General features: G+C 40.6%; 4 protein-coding genes across 10 annotated transcripts in view; 2 read left to right on the top strand and 2 right to left on the bottom strand.

Annotated features, from left to right (window-relative positions):
- Positions 1-27: 27 nt before the first annotated feature.
- Positions 28-4,788, bottom strand: cdip1 (cell death-inducing p53 target 1). 2 transcript variants are annotated; one of them, XM_008415945.1, is made up of 6 exons: positions 4,681-4,788; positions 3,497-3,648; positions 3,076-3,222; positions 2,670-2,729; positions 2,012-2,288; positions 28-1,517 (listed from the first exon to the last, which is right to left on the bottom strand). In XM_008415945.1, exons 2-6 carry the CDS (start codon positions 3,570-3,572, stop codon positions 1,406-1,408), a joined length of 672 nt encoding a protein of 223 aa, XP_008414167.1. In that variant the 5' UTR covers positions 3,573-3,648; positions 4,681-4,788; the 3' UTR covers positions 28-1,405. The 2 variants fall into 2 exon arrangements, with proteins under 2 accessions (XP_008414167.1, XP_008414168.1); XM_008415946.1 differs by lacking the exon at positions 2,670-2,729.
- Positions 4,789-6,160: 1,372 nt separating this feature from the next.
- Positions 6,161-12,699, top strand: mgrn1b (mahogunin, ring finger 1b). Of its 2 annotated transcripts, XM_008415949.2 has the most exons (17): positions 6,161-6,496; positions 7,100-7,218; positions 7,327-7,415; positions 7,489-7,635; positions 8,053-8,170; positions 8,273-8,339; positions 8,435-8,478; positions 8,577-8,624; positions 8,915-8,983; positions 9,073-9,232; positions 9,330-9,439; positions 9,522-9,736; positions 9,901-10,012; positions 10,099-10,144; positions 10,241-10,345; positions 10,722-10,767; positions 11,013-11,103. In XM_008415949.2, the coding sequence occupies exons 1-16, from the start codon at positions 6,409-6,411 to the stop codon at positions 10,760-10,762; spliced, it is 1,578 nt and encodes a 525-aa protein (XP_008414171.1). In that variant the 5' UTR covers positions 6,161-6,408; the 3' UTR covers positions 10,763-10,767; positions 11,013-11,103. The 2 variants fall into 2 exon arrangements, with proteins under 2 accessions (XP_008414171.1, XP_008414170.1); XM_008415948.2 differs by lacking the exon at positions 10,722-10,767 and having other exon boundaries at positions 11,013-12,699.
- A 2,050-nt stretch (positions 12,700-14,749) lies between these two features.
- aanat2 (arylalkylamine N-acetyltransferase 2) lies at positions 14,750-16,564 on the top strand. Of its 3 annotated transcripts, none has more exons than XM_017306260.1 (4): positions 14,750-15,175; positions 15,256-15,441; positions 15,691-15,845; positions 15,937-16,564. In XM_017306260.1, exons 2-4 carry the CDS (start codon positions 15,276-15,278, stop codon positions 16,240-16,242), a joined length of 627 nt encoding a protein of 208 aa, XP_017161749.1. In that variant the 5' UTR covers positions 14,750-15,175; positions 15,256-15,275; the 3' UTR covers positions 16,243-16,564. The 3 variants fall into 3 exon arrangements, with proteins under 3 accessions (XP_017161749.1, XP_008414172.1, XP_008414173.1); XM_008415951.2 differs by having other exon boundaries at positions 15,026-15,132; XM_008415950.2 differs by having other exon boundaries at positions 14,752-15,441.
- A 7-nt stretch (positions 16,565-16,571) lies between these two features.
- Positions 16,572-18,904, bottom strand: part of rhbdf1a (rhomboid 5 homolog 1a (Drosophila)) — a 29,664-nt gene continuing 27,331 nt past the window's right edge. For all 3 annotated transcript variants that reach the window (XM_008415954.2, XM_008415952.2, XM_008415955.2), the window contains 2 exons: positions 17,680-17,833; positions 16,572-17,605 (listed from right to left, as the gene is read on the bottom strand). In XM_008415954.2, coding sequence (XP_008414176.1) covers positions 17,186-17,605; positions 17,680-17,833 — 574 coding nt within the window. In that variant the 3' untranslated portion in view covers positions 16,572-17,185. The remainder of the gene's footprint in view (positions 17,606-17,679; positions 17,834-18,904) is intronic.

Genomic DNA, 18,904 nt, shown 5'->3' with positions numbered 1-18,904 from the left:
TTGTCAGACATAATGTATCTTCAAGATGAGATTTCTTCATGACTTTTATTGATAAAATATTACCTGTGTACAACAGTTAAGTAAACTGTCTTACATTGTTGTACATTATCACAGACATTATAGCAATGCAGTTTTCACAATAAGAACATTTTGTTGCAATCTTTCAGCTCAAGTTTTACATTGATTTCAGTCAAAAAAAAAAGTCAGTTGAACATTTAGTCAGGGAGCTAATCAGCAGAATAATTTTTTTGAAAGTAAAAATCAAGCAGATGAACTCTTGATAGGCATTAGTGAACAAAGGATTGGGCATGCAGTGATGGTACACTGATCATTTACTGGCGGCAGACAATTCAGTGGAAGTTGATTTGTAATATTTTTAATCTTAATTGAAGCTTAAAAGTATGTCATCTAACATGCATCTGAGCAATGCACCTAGTCTTAAAGAACATGAGCCATTGTTGAATTTGCTCAAATTTTTTCTTACAATGTCCTATTTTGGGTTATTTTCAATCTACAATCTGTAGAAGTGCATCCTGCCAACATTAAATCATTTATTAAGATGTCATGCAGTTTGTTTTTTAAATCTGTGACAAAAACACATCTGTTCAACATGTTTTCAATTAGTGCACATACAGTCAGATTCACTCAGTTAAAAGCCCAATAATGTTTTTCATTACATTTTCACAACAAAAGGGTTAGCAGTGGATTTTAAAATAAAGTGCAAATGTTAAATTTATTAAAACGAGACAAAATGGACAGAGCTGGTAACAGAAAAGCAGCAAGTCACTGAACATTGAGTGACTGAACAAAAATAAATACAGCATGTAATATAAATATCAGTTTAAATTTATAATTGGGTTTCATTAAGCCAGTGGAAACAAGAAAAATATACATGAGAAAAATGATATACAGACAAAATTGGGTTAGTTAACATAAATGTTGGTAAATGTTATTTTAAGATGAGACCAAAAAAAAACAAAACACAAACTCAGTCTGAGTAACATTAACATAAGAATTCAAACGAAATAAGCAATTTCACAGCTTTTGCTAAATTAGGCTAACTCTTTTAACTCTTTTTCTTCTCCATGCATAAGATAAAAAATGTCTGTAGGCTTACAGCAGTCTGTGTGCGACTGCAGCCTTTTATTTCATGGTTCTTTTAACGCCCTTCGTCAGTTAAGAGGTTTTGTACATTTTRAATCCTTGTTTAAACATTTTAGAAGAATGTGGAAGATATATACAGCAATTATCCTGTGGGTTTATGAGACAACTTTGTTTACGATTARGGGACAACACTATGCAAAAATGGGGCGAGGGGTGGAGGCTGCTGTCACTACCAGCAGGGGGAGCTGAGAGTTTTGAGTGTGTGCACATACATGGCTCTGTGGCGAAACACTGTCGGTGGTTAGCAGATGCGCTTGTATGTGTAGATGTAGCCCTTACAGTTAGGACAGGTRTGTGTCACATCCTTGAGGTCATCAATCAGGCAGGGAATCAAGCAGCAGCCGAGGTCACACCTGGGAGCAAAGAAGAAGAAAAAAAGACAACAAAATCAAACACCTGCAGACGAGTTTAATCAGGATCCTCATTCGTGACTGAAATGATGAAGAGGATATTTCAGTTCAGTAAAAACATRAAAATAATCGGCACTTGTCTCCACATTTTTAGAGATTCCAAGAAAAGAGTAGTAAGAGCTTCTGATGTAACTGCAAGCAGCCAAATGGAAGATTGCGGAAATATGCTCCACATCTGCGCAACAGATGAGACGTTTGCAAACTAAATATTTTGTGTGATACTCTTTAAACCCACTGCTTTCATTAAAAGTAAATATGATCACATTTCTCATAACAGTTTGAGCAATTTTAGAGGGTCGAATCTGTTAATATGTCTTGACAGTGCCTCTTCTGCTGACCAAAAATTACTAAAGATTAAAATTTACTTTTAAATTGTGGCTGAGACGGGTTATCAATGTAACAACTCTTTCATCCAATAGTTAACACTTTGAACTTACCCTACAAAGAAACAGAAGAGGCAGAAGAGTGTGTTCATGAGCCCGACATCATGAGAGATGCGGGTGATGATGGCCTGCTGACAGTGYGGACACACGGTCTGCACCGGCGACGTCTGGAACATTTCGCCCTGCAGTACCGTCACAGTGGTGGCTGCACCCGGAGGAGCCAGGACGGTCGCCGTGTGACTTCCCACATGGACAAAGTGACTGGGACCCGGACCCATCTGTCCCGGAACTGGCTGACCGAAGTGACCTGGAGGCAGTGGGTATGGCCCACCTGCAGAAAAAGAATCAATTAAAGCGTTAAAATAAAAAAACAACTTAAGTATGGACTGGTCTAACCTTGTAGAGGAAACGGAAATTATATTCAGGGAAAGAATTTGATGATGCTTTTGGGTGATGTGGTTACATATTATTTTGTGAATAAAATAAATCTGAGGCCAGTGACAACACCAACACAGAAAAATATGGATACACAAAGAAACTTTACAGAGGTTCAAAAATAATAATAAAGGCAAAATGGATAACCACTGATGTTTTTAAAGGCTGAGCCAAAAAAAAAAGTGTAAACACCTCCACTGACAGTTTTTCACCCAAATACACACAAGGACAGTATGATGATCAGTATTTACTGATATTAGTGGAAAGGCTGCTGCACCTTGCATTTGTGGAGGCATTGGATGAGCAAAGTGACCTGGAGGTGGTGGGTAGGCCATACCTGCAAAGATTGCATTCAGGAATAAAAGTATTAACATAAAACAAAAACAGATTGGAAGGATCATGGAGAACACAAAAACAAAACGAGCAAACAAAAAAATTAACTTAAAGTAGGAATATGATGAATTTGTGAGTTGTGTGAAATGCTGTGGTTACACAACTGATTGTGCCAGTAAAATAAAACTGAAGTCACAGCTAAACATGACTGGACTCTGACATACTCCAGAGACACTAAATATTTGTAGTCACAGAATTTCCAGGCGAGTCTGGTGCTAGACTGAATGATTAAAAGAAGCAGAAACACAGAAACAAGAAGTTTATTGATATTTCAGGACAAAATGTGGCACCTTGCATTGGTGGAGGCATGGGCATGGGCATGGGCCCTTCTCCTGGAACATGTGGCGGTAGGAAGCCTGGCTGTGGACCTTCATAGGGGGGAGGGCCATAATCTGGAAGTAGGGGCTGTCCTTGTGGCTGAGTAGTTCTTACTGTTTCTAAAATATACACAAAATAAAATGATCTGATCAACAAAAGTCAAGTGGATAAGTCACAGAGTACAGATCAGAGAAATATTGAAGAACATTTCATATTACAGAGAATTGAAAATTAATACCAAACGCTTATGGCAACCAGTGTTTAAACATTCTTTGTGTATATCCAAAACAGCAAAATAAAGGATCACTCGCTAGAACGCATTATTTCACACAGAGAACTAAACTACAGTGCTCATCAACATTCAGCACACCCTTGCAAGTTTCCCTTCATTACCAGGTTGTCCATTCTTTTCCTCAATGAGGGGGGCACTGGGACCTCCGGGGTACGGAGGGGGAGGGTCACTGGACATACTGGCCGGAGATCTGGGCTCACAGATGGCTCGGATACGTTGACGGCGATCAAAGCTGTGTGGGTCGGGTTTACCGCTGAAGAATAAAACATGAAATCTTTTATCTCAAGTTTCACTAGAAAGTACTCGTCTCTCTCTCAAGCTAAATAATATATCCAGGGGTTAAGTGTAGGCCTGTCACAATCTGCAGCACCACATGTGTGCAAGAAACTCCGTCACAAGTCCATTGGCTAGTTTTGTGTGYCTTTTACATGTAAAATAAAATAAATATTGTGGATAAATTAATGCCAACTGACAACTRTTAAACCAAATATTTAACATGAGTGCAAATTTCMCGCTATAAAGTTACAGTTACASAAGGATTATATGCTACTGTTCATACACTTAAGGTTGGAGAACAACACAGCTGTTGAACTGTCCTCAAATGTCAGAATCCATATAAAAATAATCCACAGTTGTTTATGTTTATTTCGGTATGTTCACACCATTACCTTTAACTTCATTAAAGGTCATGCGCATATTATTAAAAATAAATGTCTGTAAAATTGAAATACCTTACTTAGCAAGACTTTTATTAGTTTCAAGAAACAAACTAAACAGTATCGTAAAATCAAAATGTAGGTTGTTCGGAGATAATCCTGGTCAAAGCTACTTGCAACACCACGAATAACTAGTTACATAATACATAAAAGCGGAAGTCCGCACTGATTTAACATTAAGGTGGATAATTTAGTCAAAACAAATTGGTTTCATCTTTGTCGGTTAACATACATGCTAGCTAACAGGAACGTCGCTTTCRGAGGCTAAATGTCTGGTTAAAAACATGTTTATTTCAGGTTCCTTCATACGACTGTGAAAGGACTGACTGGGTGTGTTAGTGGTCAGTCGCTAAGGCAACTTCAAGACGTCGCTSCGTTTTAACTGTGAACCCAATCGTTGAAAGCTAGCTGTCGTTAGCTGCAAGGCTAGCTAGCGTCGCCATTCTAGATATAGAAACTAAACGCCGAAGACGTGAGAATAAAAACTGACTTGGAAAACAAGTAGAGAGAATTGTTTTCTTCGTTCGCTGCATACAAGGAGAATAGGAACAAGTTGGAAGGGTCATTACCTTATTCTAGGAAGAACAGCACCGAACCGTGCTGTAGCTGAAGTTGTTTGACGTTAGCTGCTCCGACATCCGTTGAGACGGATTTACACTGACGTCATTAATCATGATGTACATCGGTGTTTTRGTGTATTTTGAKRCCCGGTCAAAAAGGCCAATAAGGCATTTTCCTTGCACTCTTGAAAGCCATTGCAAAATACGAGTATTTGTTTTTACTCTGCTCTAGAAAAAAGAAAACGCAGTAGTGAAAAAAGTTTATTATTTGTTCTCYAACCTAAAATGAAGCAATTAAACAGCGTTTAATAAAATGACGAATTCAGTCTAAAGCATCACAATTTAAAAGGTTGAATTATATCATGAAATACTTAACATTAACAATTTACTCAAAAGAAGAAAAAAATATGCTCTTCCTGAAATATTAGGAAAAGAAATATTTAATYGTATCTATWAAATCCAATTAGATAAATGTTTTATATGCAAGATTTGGTGCAGATGTCCCTTTTATATTTGTACATTTCATAATGGCCTGCTAAACGTCATAAAATTGAGAAATGTAAAATGTCAAATAATTGTCTAAAAAAGATATGTTGTTTAGAATTCCARTTTTTACAAAACTGTGACATTTATTATCTGGCATTTATTATTATCATTTCCTTTCTATTATACATCTAATACGTAAAACATAAGCTTTAATACAAATAATTAAAATAGCAAGGACAGATACTAACAGTGTTTGCCAGAAGATTCTAAGCAGAGTGAAACCAGAGTTAGAGCCCTCTAGTGGTATTCCATGGGAACTGCAATATCAAATCAGCTATTGCAAATCTAAATAAATAAATTATCTTGAAACAGAACCATTGTATTGACGACATTGACGACAGCAAATTGCTTGTGTTGAGTTTTTGACTTTTTAACAGTCCCTCATACAGGGCATGCATGTAGCAACAGTGGAGAGGAAGAACTCCCCTCTAACAAGAGCAACCCARCAGCAGAACCAGAACAGTGACTGTATTTGTAGATTTGTCTGTGTTTAATTTAATTTCATYAAAAACMTGTTTCACCCGTCTGATAGTATTTCATTCTTACAAACACCTCTTTATTTAAAATATTTTTAAAAGGTAGGCTATTCTCATAAAAGGATTTGGGTAAACATCTGCGATAGCTTTTCGTTTTAAACGGATAGCGTCTAAAACTTCTACCTTAATTTTTACAAACCGAAAACTATAAATATTATCATTGGATAACATTCTTTGAGTGACTGAAGTGGAAGTTTAGGAGTTAAGCTTAGCAAAGCACTGGAACAATTTATATACACGACAAAACCACAAAAATATCACTTCCTTCATAAGAATATCCTATCACCGACAGATAGACGTCTATCCGTTCTACGGTAGGAAAACTTAACGAGGTAGCGCAGATAGTCAGAACACCGGCTGGTCCCTTGTAACAAAGCGAACGCCCTCTCTTCCTGAACTAGCTGCCATACAGCCAATCAGCTCGAGTGSCTGCTACGTCGTTACGTCGGTAGCAACAACAACAGCTCGCCCTTAGCTTTTTTCATTTTGTCAACTCCGTCACCAACAAAACATATCGTGAAAAATGCCGAATTGACGACAGTTTTTCCTTTTGGTGGATGTTTTATTCGTCTGGACACCTGTCTTGGCTCGAACCATAGCTAATCTGAGCTGCCGTCGTGCCGTTAGCTAGCAGCTAACTGTAGCTAAGAGGAAGATGGGGTCCATCCTGAGTCGTAGGATGGCTGGTGTTGAAGACATCGATATCCAGGCAAATTCGGCCTATCGATTTCCCCCGAAATCTGGTAATTGATTTGCAGTTTCTCTTTAGTAAACAACTTTTTTTTCTTTTTGGTAAAGAAACTCTTGGAAAATGGATACATTTTCTGATCGCTCGGTTTCGTAGCGTCTTTTACACGATTGATTCCCAGCTATATAGATACATAACGACAGTTTTTTTTTATATTGGACGTGCCATACTGGAAACAAGTTAATGTTTTCTGACACGATATCACGTGTTGAAAATAAATGACTGAGGTGTGTTGTAAAACCACTTGGTCTACAGTAAAGCCGTCAGATCACGTTGTAATGATTATATGTGCCATTACTTGACCTAAAATAATTAAGCAAATGAAAATTATCCTGCTATAACCAAGGRGACTCAGTATTTTGATGTTAAATTTAACAAACTTCTTAAAATTGTATAACATTTTTATTTTCTCGGTGAAATCATAAGCTGCCGTTTTAAATAGCTGTACGACAAAGTTAAACATTGTCCTCTTTACTGTACCTCCACCTGTGCAGTAACTATCAGAATTTATGAGCCTCTATATCCTGTTAAGAACAATGCTTTCATTTTATATTGGCAGTAATTTAGTTCCTTATCAGTTTTTCTCKTTCTGCTCCAGGGAATTACTTCGCCAGCCATTTCTTCATGGGAGGAGAGAAATTTGATACTCCACATCCAGAGGGATACCTCTTTGGGGAAAACATGGACCTGAATTTTCTTGGAAATAGGCCAGTGCAGGTAAAGTCTCACATTTGTTTAAATCTSATTTCAGGATTGTGTCTTTATAAGACTTTAGCAGTTGCCAGTGATTCTATTTGAACGTTCATTTTACGGTCATTTTTCTAGTTTCCATATGTGACACCTGCACCCCATGAACCAGTGAAAACCTTGAGGAGTCTGGTTAACATACGGAAGGACTCTCTCCGTTTAGTGAGGTAAGAATCCCAACATGAGAAAGTTTCAGGGCACAGATTTTCTGTTAACGAACGTCAAACCACTYGCTTCTAGGTACAAAGACGACTCGGACACTTTGGTGGAGGATGGCGGGAAACCCAAGGTCCAGTACKGCGTGGAGTTTACCTTTGATGCTGACGCCAGGGTCGCCATAACGCTCTACTGCCAGGCGTTTGAGGAGTTCTCCAATGGGATGGCGATGTAGGAATTAGACCTTGTCACTTTTGATTCACAGAACATTGTCTAAAACTAACAGCAAGAACCCTGAAAAAAATGTTTTGACTCTTCATTTATGATGGTGTCAAATTCTACCTACCATCATTTATACATTTATTCATATAGGTGGATTTTTATGAAGATGCAAATTACAGTTTGCATTCAAGTCTTTGAGGAAACCTAAGATCAGATATTTCTGCCACGTGTTTTTCTTTTGTGTGGTGACATTTTGACATGATTAATTAAAGTCTCGGWTTGATATTTCCACACTGACGTAATCTTTGAAAACAAGATGAATTTTTAAAAAAGTCATTGGTGTCTTTTCTTAGCATGGGTTGAACATGATGGGCCGGGGGTGTTTACTCTGGAAAGACATTTTATGAAGCGGTGTTGTGTGTGCAGGTACAGCCCAAAGGATCCAACCTTGGTCTCAGAGACGGTGCACTACAAGCGTGGGGTGAGCCAGCAGTTCTCCATGCCGTCCTTCAAAATCGATTTCAGCGAGTGGAAAGAGGAAGACGTAGGTTTGGAGTTTTCGACAAGATCCCACTTCACATRAAGATGCTTCTTCTTTAACGCGTCAACTGCTTTCAGTTAACGTGTGCAAAATGTCGCTTTGCAGCTGAACTTTGATTTGGACCGAGGAGTGTTTCCCATGGTAATCCAAGCAGTGGTCGATGAAGGAGACGGTGGGTCATMKAGGCTTTGTAAAGCTAATCTGTTCTATTCTATCAACACCAAACGTTTTAGCTGCTAATGACTCCTCATTCGGTTATTTTTCTAGATTGTCTTGGACACGCTCATGTTCTTTTGGCAGCATTCGAAAGAGTAGGTGTAAAACCGTAAAACCAAAAAAAAAAACATACTTATGAGAAAAGTGAACGGAGCTTTCATGTTAGCTAAAAGCATTTTTTTTTGTCTTGCAGCACGTTGACGGCAGTTTCTCCGTCAAGCCTCTGAAGCAGAAGCAAATCGTACGTTTAACATTATTATGTTGTCTTTGCCTGGTGAGAAATCTTCTGTGRAGCGGGAAGATTTTTATGTTTTRTTTTGTTAATTGGTTGAGAAATGAAAGGGATKTAATTTTTTTAAACTKTAATAMGTTAGAATATTATTGAAAAGTTGGCTTAAATGATTACAAACCCAAAAACTTTGTTTCTCAGAACATTTTCATTCCAGTTATTGAGATGTTTAAGGCAGYGAATCCTTTGTGGGATGTCTCTGTAGCCAGAACCGTCAGATTCCTTCTGTTGGTGTTGTCTAGGTGGACCGTGTCAGCTACCTCCTCCAGGAAATCTACGGGATCGAGAACAAAAACAACCAAGAGACCAAGGTATCCCGTGGGAACATTTCGCGTGCGGTAACGAGGATGCTGAAAAACCTCCGCTTCGTTTGATCACTTTCTCCTTTCTTTCCTCTCAGCCGTCTGACGATGAGAACAGCGACAACAGCAACGAGTGCGTCGTCTGTCTGTCCGACCTGAGAGACACGCTCATCCTGCCCTGCAGACACCTGTGTCTCTGCAACTCCTGCGCAGACACCCTGCGCTATCAGGCCAACAACTGTCCCATCTGCAGGCTGCGTAGGAGGCTCTACTTTTTTAAACCAGATCTGCGTGTGTTTAATAAGGCCCAGTAATTTCTAATTAGTGTTTGTTTTTTTTTTTTACATTTTCTCAGCCTTCAGAGCCTTGCTGCAGATAAGAGCTGTGAGRAAGAAACCTGGAGCTCTCTCTCCTGTGTCCTTCAGTCCTGTTCTGGCTCAAACTATGGACCATGATGAGCACTCRGTAGGTGTTGTTTATTATTATTTTTTTCTTTTTATTCTTTGACCAGGACCTCCCTCTTTAACCGTTTGTGACCGTGTCGCAGAGCTCCGACTCGGTCCCGCCTGGTTTTGAACCCATCTCCCTGCTGGAGGCGCTGAACGGCCTGCGGTCGGTGTCTCCCCCCATTCCCTCTGCGCCGCTGTATGACGAAATCAACTTCTCCGGGAGTCCGGGAGGAGACAGCCGGCAGCTGAGCTCTCCGGAGCATTTAAGCGACGGAAGTCTTCAGAAAGGAAAAGTCAGCAAGTCACCTGACAGGTAATGCTGCTGCGCCAACGTCCTCAGGCACAAAACTTGGGCCTGCGATCAAGACAGAAAATGGTTTTATGCTTTCATAAAACCTCAAAGGAAAGTGTAATCATGCAACTAAAGTGTTTTTATTATTTCATTAGGCCTCGGTCTAATTATCATCTTTCTTCCAGCACCCTGAGATCGCCATCCTCTCCCATCCAGGAGGAGGATGAAGAGAAGCTGTCTGAGATGTCTGACGCGCAGCCACACACACTTCTCTCCAGCAGCCCCGCTCCCACAGATGTAATATGCCTCTGTTTTATTTTTTTATATTATCATTTTGAATTTTATSTGTACTTTACACCCACTCTTGACTCCTTTTCTTCCAGGCTACTGCCACCGAAGATGTGGCAGAATCCCTTTCTCCAGACGACGGTTAGTTTTTTGTTTTTTCCCCCCCTTGTTTTTGCATCTGGCCGTCAGCAAAAAGAGACACTGTAGCAAGTTTGACGCTGTCTGTGTGTGATCCAGATGACAGAATGCCGCCTGGAGGAGACATCCTGCAGGACTGCAGCAGTGAGCACTGCAGCTTGACCAAAGCAGAAAGCGACCCAGCGGGGGATCTGTCTTTGCCTGGTGAGAAATCTTCTGTGGAGCGGGAAGATTTTTATGTTTTATTTTGTTAATTGGTTGAGAAATGAAAGTGATTTCATTTTTTWAAAATGTTTTTAAAATATGCTTGACAAAAGCGTACTCCGATGGGACTTCTGAGAAAATCGGAGTGCCGTCATTAAAACACAATCTCCTGCATCTTGCTCACTTTTTACTCTATCAGGCTTTACCTTTTTTTATTCTGGTTCCCCAGATCAGAATCTTAAACTAAACACTTTGAGGCTGTGTTCTCTATGTGCTTTGCATCTAACCTGTGTGCTCTGACCTCTGCATGTTTCCTAACACTCCTCTTCTATTTCCTACCATCCTACCTCTGTGTTCCTCCACACCCCCTTTGCAGCTCTAGGTCCTGATTCCTGCTCCATTGGTATGGAGGAATAACCGCGGTATGTCGGCTTTCCTGTCTGCTATGCTTCTGGTTGTACTGGGAGGGTGAGGGAGGCTTCACCTATTCCCACCAAATGTGGTTCTCTGTGATTACATTCACTGACGTCTACTGTAGCTAGAAAARCATGTCGGATATTTGCTGCTGCAAGCATGTTTTAAATGCGGTTTGTTGTGCTTCGCTGCATCTTATGAAAGTCTCAACAGGAGATTTTGCTTTTTAACTTTTCCACGTCTTCCGTCGCAGGTTCGTCGGACTCRACGGAAAGCCTAAAAAGTCAGAGCACAAACTGCTCCAGCCAGCCTCTCCTGTGTCCCACAAGCAGCCTTCATATGGAAGACGAACATTTCAACTGACTCCGACTCAGCTCCGCCTCACTACAACAATCCCGTCCCTTCGTCGCTTTCACACAGGGCCTCCAAAATGCCCCCGCCGCCCTGCTCTGAGCTTCTGTTTTAATGATTGTTGATATGAGGCTTTAAAGAAAATGGGAGGATTACGAAGGATAGTTCATTCCATCGACTCGAAGGAGAACACCGAGCCGAGGCRAAGGTGTTTTTCGTCTCATTTTCAATGACTGGTATATTTCAGTTTTCATCTTTGAAAAAAAAAACAACATTTTATTAACATCCATAGTGTTCAGCTGTGTGTGTCTTGGACAGAGTTGTGATTTTTGTAATGTAGATTTCAGAGATTTCCACTACCTTTCTCGGTGGTGCTTTCAAGCACAGTTAACCACAAGCTAACCATCCTAACACTCATTTGAGAAGAAGCTCTAAATGCAGTTTGTATTAATGTTTTGGAACGATCAGAAACACAGRAGATTATCGATCCAAGATGATTTGATTTGTCGGGAAAGCTTTACTTTTTGTTTTTGTCTCCGTTTCTGATTGATTTTTTTTTTTTTTTTTTGCACTCCAACAAAATAGTTTATCCATTCCTTTTAGAGAAAGAATATGATGAAGTTATTTTTTTTGTTGTATTTCACCCTAAGCATGTTGGTTTACTTTTCAGATAATGTGATACAATTAAGAATTATGTGTACTTCAAAATCTATTCTTGCTTTTTATGTATGTATAAAATATAATGTTTAAAGTACAAAAATAGATTCTGGTAAAATGCACATTATTTAAATAGCTCCAGGCTAATCCAGACATAGTTAAAGCCTCGAACAAGCAGCCAATAGCAAGGCAAGCTTACCCGTCATTGATATGGCTGATAGCTGTACAGTCTTTTTGTGGCAACCCAAGTGTTAGCTTATGATGTCGCTGCAGAACAAGGAGTCACGTGTTGGTGTGGCAGCAGCTTTAGTTTCCTTGGTCCAGTACGTGTAGCATCATGCGTTTTAGATCTATGTGCCTTGAATTAATGTGGCTGCCTGCTTCTTGCAACATTCTTACAAATGCTACAATATACAACGGCTCCACTGCACAGACAGGTTTTAGGACGCTAATGTACAGAACCTTTCATTTCTCTTTCAAACTTCATGCAACAGGGGAAAAAAAGAAAAAGTTGTTATTGTCATTAAGTAATCTTAAGTTGAATTGTTGCTTTTCTTTGTGATATCCAAGTATTAATTATGCATTTATTATAAGTACTTAGGTCTGAGTATGTTTGTGTATGTGTTGCCAGAAGGAGCACATCTATGAAATGTCTGCATTTTATTAATTGGGCTTGCATTTGCATGTGAATTAGTAGACGCTCTCACCTCGCGCTGCTCTTGACTGTTTCTTTTGTCGTTTTATCCTCTTCTGTGCCATTTCAACTTGACACTGTGCCTTCCTGTTCTGACCACTGTTGCCCTGGTATCCAGGATAACCCCACAGTAGGTGGTGTTTGGCTCTATGTAAAATCCTGTACCCGTCTCTCTTTGTGTGTTTAGCGGCATGTGTATAACAATAAAGAACAAAGATTCAATACCAAAACACAGGCAGATGTTTTATGTCTCCACATCATTTCTATTTGTTAAGATTACACAAGTTGGTTGCTTTAAACCTATATAAAAAAGGGAAGTACCAAACATYCATACAGGCACAGCTTCCTCTGAATTTTATTCAGTGCAATTAAATTGCTTTTATGTGAATTATTGACTGCTATAAAGGTTCTTTGCTATTGCCAAAGAAGCTGTGTAAATGCAGCAAGATAAAGGCATTTAAGTCTTGTGTTAAAAAATATTTGTATTTTAACTAAAGGGGGAAGGTAATGTTGGGGTGCAAATAAAATCGTAGAAACAGAAGTATATCAAATCAAAAATTCTGCTTACAAGCAAAGGGATCAGAAGCAGAAGCAATAGACGATGTAAAATGACTTATGAAAATTCCTCTAATAAGCTATGAAAAAAGTTTTTTGATCAGTTTTATGAAGTGAGATTTTATGAATGATAAAATCATTTGATAAAATATGAAGTCTGAGGTTAATCAGTCATGATGTGTTTATAGAGCTGAAATCCAAAGAAGTAACATTTTTTTTACCTTCACAAAAGATTCAAACATAATTCAGGACCCTAAAAAAAGCAAGTTAAAAGGCAGCAGCTTAGTTTCCGCGCGACAAAAGAACAGGTTTTCCTAAAACATCAACATTATTGCTTTGAACTTAGAGTGAGTTCAGGAGCTGCTTTACAATTTCAGCTCRTCAATCGCATGTACGGGTCTGAGGTTCACCTCAGTCTGGTAAAAACAAGCGTCTTCCCATTTAATTAGTCCTTGGTAAATCTCTTCAAAGCATGAAATCARTCCAACAGCAATCCACACAAATCTCCCTCCTCTTTGTGTACCAGCAAATTAGCCCACATGCCCTTAATCTCTAGAAACGTGTGCATCCAAACATCCAGCAGCGCCACGTTCCCCTCATGTCCACTCTGAAATACACAACTGATGTAGCATATTCTGCTGTGTTCAAATAATTATAGTTCAACATCACCTGACCAAATCCATCACTGTTTTTGGCAGAAATAATGTAATTAATTCAAATGGATGAAGTAAATAAATAGAAAACCTCCAGACCCTGCATGACACATATGCTAATGATGTACATAATTGATTCAAAACAAGCAGTGCGGAATATAATCAGTGATCTCACCAGTTCTGTAAGAAAACAGACGTTARATAAGCATCAGTATTTTGGAGGTGAAGGTGAGAGTGTTCATGCTAGTTATAATGATTTATTTCTCAGAAAAATGTGAAAAAAATAAATGTTATAGGTCAAAAATTAGCATTCTTAGAACAACAAGCTGACTAGACGGCAAAAACGTATAAAGAAATGTAGAAAGTCAGTCCATTTGAAATCAGTCAAAACGACTTCAACTGGAAACTGTTCAATTAGATCAGAGAACAACCAAAATGGTAAAAACACAGTCAATGATCAGCTCCAACAAAGGCCCAGTTACCTGGAAACACCGACACAGTCACACAGCAAATTTGGCAGAGTTAAAAGGCACCAGGCTTTCAGCAGACAGTTGCACTGCTGAAAAAAGTATGTGCTGAGGAGGTTACAATGTTCCAAAGAACATTTYCTAAATGGAAGTGGTGCAACMCTTTAGGGACTGATGAAAGCAAAATTGATCTTTCTGCATCAAGTAAGTTGGACCCCAAACACCTGATTCAAGCCACAATACGCCTCAGAATAATTCAGAAAATCATGTCCTCAAATAAAAAGGAAATGCCTGTGAAATAGGTGTTTTACCAAAAAAAAAAGACCATAAACCCTCCAAAAAGCGAGCGACATCTTGGCTTTAGTTTCAACAACAAGATTAGCGTTGTGGCGCGACCTGCCCAATGCCTGGACCTTAATCCCAAAGAGAAGCGAGTGTTGACACAAAACAGCCTGTTTCAACACAAACGTCCTGGGCTGAATGAAACACCTGTTCAACATTTAAGAAAATATAGACGCTCCCGTTTTCCTGTGCTAAAAAAAATATTCAATAAACATTTTGTTGCATCTCCCCTGTTCAGTGGCATGTTAAGGGGAAAAAAAAAGCAATTTTGAGATTATCAAGATTTAATCACTGCTTATCACTACTGCATATTAAAAATGTCAACATATTGTTCATTTAATATAATGTAATAATCCCAAACATGGTTTCCTAGTGAGTGAAATTCTAGAAACACTTGAGATAAAGCAGTTCCTTTTAAACGCATGTAGAAGGCGAACAGTTTATTGCTTTAACTATTCCAGTATCTAGTTTTAGCTTTTTAATCCAGATCCAAGGTATCAAGCATATGTCTGATTTAGAATCCGGGGATTTATTAGAGACTGGAGGCACGTGCGGAGCTCAGCTCCCCTTCTTTGAGACGACCACTTTGCATTATCAGATCAGACACAAAGAAGAAGAGGAAGAGGAGGAGCGGACGGCAGAGGAGGCACAAAGGTCAGCGTCTTGCTCGGAGAGGTTAGGCAGATTACAGACGCAGGTGTGGGACAGACAGAGATCAGGCATTTGGCCATCATTTCAACTGTATTAGTAAATTAATGATAGTATATCACTGTGAAGCTGCTCTTCACGAGGGTAACATGACAAAGCAGGTGAGCGGTTCGCCTTTCCTGAAGCCCTTCTTCCTGAAGACGCCCGTCAGAGTGGTCACCCCTCGGCAGCAGAGACGGCACACGCTCCCCGCCAGCGAGTTCAGAAATCTCACCCCACAGGATGCAATCAGYGTGTTCGAAATAGAAAGAGAAGGTAAGTCTATGCTTTTGATATTCATAAACAGAATTCTTGCAACTATCGCCAAAAACAGGTACATTTTTTAGATTATGCATTTGTAAAACATGCTGGAGTTTTTTCTAATTTCAACACTATGGGGAAAAAAACCCCAAAAATAACTAGATGTGTGTCTGCTGATTAAACATGAGAGGACATCATATGTTCTTTCCTTTCATCTTAATCGCCTCCTTGATGATGATAATCAGTGTCTGAAATGCTTCGCAGCATTCGTGTCCGTCTCTGGCGAGTGCCCACTCACGCTGAATGAGGTGCTTAATTTTCTGGGTCAGTGCCCCGAGCTGTCTCTGGGTTGGTTTGAGGAGGGGCAGTTGGTAGCCTTCATCATTGGCTCCGGCTGGCACAAGGAAAGGCTTTCACAGGTATTAGAAAAAGAAAAAAAATACATTTCTATAAGAAAAATATTTATTTTTGCAACTCATCACTGATGGAAATCTAATCTTTCTAATCCAGGAGGCCATGACCCAGCACGTTCCAGACACGCCTACCGTGCACATCCACGTGCTGTCGGTGCACCGCCACTGTCGACAGCAAGGCAAGGGATCCATCCTGCTGTGGCGCTACCTGCAGTACCTGCGGTGCATGCCGGGCCTCCGCAGAGCGCTGCTCATCTGCGAGGACTTCCTGGTGCCCTTCTACCTAAAGGCCGGCTTCAAGCAGAAAGGGCCCTCGGAAATCTCCGTGTCCAACATGCAGTTCCAGGAGATGGAGTACATGCTGAACGGGCAGGTGTACGCACGACGGAACAGCGGCTGCTAGTCGGCTGCGTTCGCTGGACTCAGTGTAACAAACCCCGTGCACTATTGGACTGGACTCCACCTAACCCAACGAGAAAAGGGAGTGAGGTTTGCGTGGACAGAGTGGACAGACAGCAAATTGTTGCTTTTTACCGACAGACATAACATCATATTCTTTGTCATCAGTAGCACATCAGCTTTTATCTCAATCACACTGTAGCTTGTGGCGAGTGAGGAGGCCTTTGTTAGCAACACGCCTAAAAAAAAAAACTGATTAAATTACAACACAATCTTTAGGAACGTTGTGTTTCATTGTTTGATTTTAATAAACTACACAACATCCAGCAGGCGTTAAGAAAAAGTAGCACACATTTTTTATTAATTAAGAGTCGTTTTTTGTCTTTTTTTTTCTTTTTACCGTTTCAGTTACATGAGGATAGATGGGCGACTAAAACGTCGCCGTGTTCAAAACAATAATCACTTCTCGAGAAGCAATAAACAAAAGGAAACATTCGAGTGCTCAGCATAATGTAACAAAAATATGGCAGTAGTTGGTACATTTATCAACAAGGCACCAAAGGTATATATATATACATACATATATATATATATTGTCCCTGCTTCTGGTTCTGAGGTTGCCTGATTAATTGTTGCAAATGTTGAATATGATCCTTCAGCCTGTACCAGCGCTGTGGCTTCTCCAATTACTTAATCGCAAGTAAAGGGAAACCAGGCGCTTTGATGGGTTTTTGAAGTGCCTTAGCTTTGTTTCACTGGACAATAAAAGCACTGACAATGATTGTGAATGGGAACGTAAAGGAAATCCATATGATGAGGAGTATAGGTATTCATAATGACACACAACAATAACCTTTTAGTTCACAGAGAAAGAGGAAATGTTCCCCTCCGTCTCGGATCAGTCCACAACGATTGACCTGATGCCTTCATGCTTCGTTGCTCGCGCTTCAATGGAGGTGGGCGTTGAGGTCGTACTTCTCGCAGAATTTGTCCGTGAAGGGGATGCAGGTGATCAGTTCGCACCAGTCGCACTTGATGGGGTAGACGTAGAAGAGCACCACCAGGCCCGAAAACAGACCGACAAACACCAGCAGGAAGACGATGATCTGGCAGCGTTTGCGGTACAGGTCCATGCGGCCGAAGCTGATGTAGGGCAGGAAGGCGAAGGACAGGAAGAAGCCGGAGATGAAGCCGCAGATGTGGGCGAAGTTGTCGATCCAGGGCAGCAGCCCGAAGGCAAAGAGGAAGAGCACCACGCACAGCAGCTTGATGAAGGCCCTCCACGGCTGGGCCAGGATCTGCCAGCTCTGGAAGAGCTCCACAAACAGGCAGGCCAGRATCCCAAACTGAGAGCCAGCGGGACCCACCTGAGACGAGGCGAGAGAAGAATTAGGAAACCCGACAAGGTGAACGCGTCCTGCAGCCTAGAAGCTCTGCTTACCTCTGCTCTGTAGGGTAAGAAGATAGCCGAGGCCAGGTTCCCGGTGATCCCACTGAGGATGTAAATGATTGAGATGCGCAGCCAGCCAGCCAGTTTCTCCAGGTCCCTCAGGATGGTCATCTGGAAAGCCACCGACACCATGCAGTGGAGGATTCTGGGAGGACAGACGCGGACAAAAGTAAAGCGCGTGAGGGATGGAGATTCCGCAAAGCCGCACGTGTTGAGAAGATAATCCTCTGGCGCTGGAAGAMGCACTGCTGCAGAAATCACTCTCCATCTCAGGGAAGCTTAATGAGTTCACGCAGCGAGGCCACTTTGTTAATTATCCAGGAGAGAAATAACAGACGACGCAAAGATGAAGCGCTTCTTAACTGCGTGGTGGCTGTAAGTGGGAGGTCTTTGCTCTGCCTGACTGGCAGCTTTAGACTGCAGCTAGCACGATAACGCCAAAACAGAATACMACTGCGAGCGAGCAGTTGKATCAAAACACACATATTTTTTGGCATATGGCAAACAGATGGAGTGTAACATATAAACAGAGGAATCTCAACAACAGCTGTTTTAGTTCACAACAAGTTTCCTTCCCTTATGTTGCTCCCTGCAGTTCAGAAACCAGATCTATTTTACTGAAAGATTATTGATTTAGGGTATCAGTTCTTCTAGCACAGGTATTCCCATGGTTCGAACTTCTCCAAATGTCACATTCCAACCACAAACTTTCGTCACTTTTATTGGAAATTTTTCTGACGACTGGTTTTCTTTCYAGTTCACAGCCGAGCACTGCTTGGTACTGGCCTGTCACCTAGTCGACAGCCGTTCTGCAAAGGCCTCAGAGGTTCGTTAGATAACAGCGGTGAATAAACAGCATCATGAAGACTGAGGAAAACAGCTCAGGGGATCCGGTAACATGTCAGTCATCAGCCGTACTTTAAAAAAAAAATGTGTCAGAGTGGCATAAAGAAAGCAATAAGATCGCAATAAGAAGATGTTCGGTTCAAATAGGACCGAACATCTAACTTTATGCAAAGAGAAAACCTAGCAGGATGGCGGCAGTGTTATGCTGTGGGAATGTTTTTTACKCAGCAGGGACAAGTGATACTTGATTAACCTAAATGCTAAATGCAGAAAAATCCTGGAAGAAAATCAGTTGGAGTTTTTGTTTTTCGTCAAACATTTTGAAAACCATCACAATCACGCCATGCTTTATGTGAATCAACCAAAAAAA

This window comes from Poecilia reticulata, linkage group LG8, assembly GCF_000633615.1.
Source record: "Poecilia reticulata strain Guanapo linkage group LG8, Guppy_female_1.0+MT, whole genome shotgun sequence".
Taxonomy (NCBI): Eukaryota; Metazoa; Chordata; class Actinopteri; order Cyprinodontiformes; family Poeciliidae; genus Poecilia; species Poecilia reticulata.
Note: the sequence above shows the minus strand (reverse complement) of the source record. Positions and strands in the feature narration are given on the sequence as shown.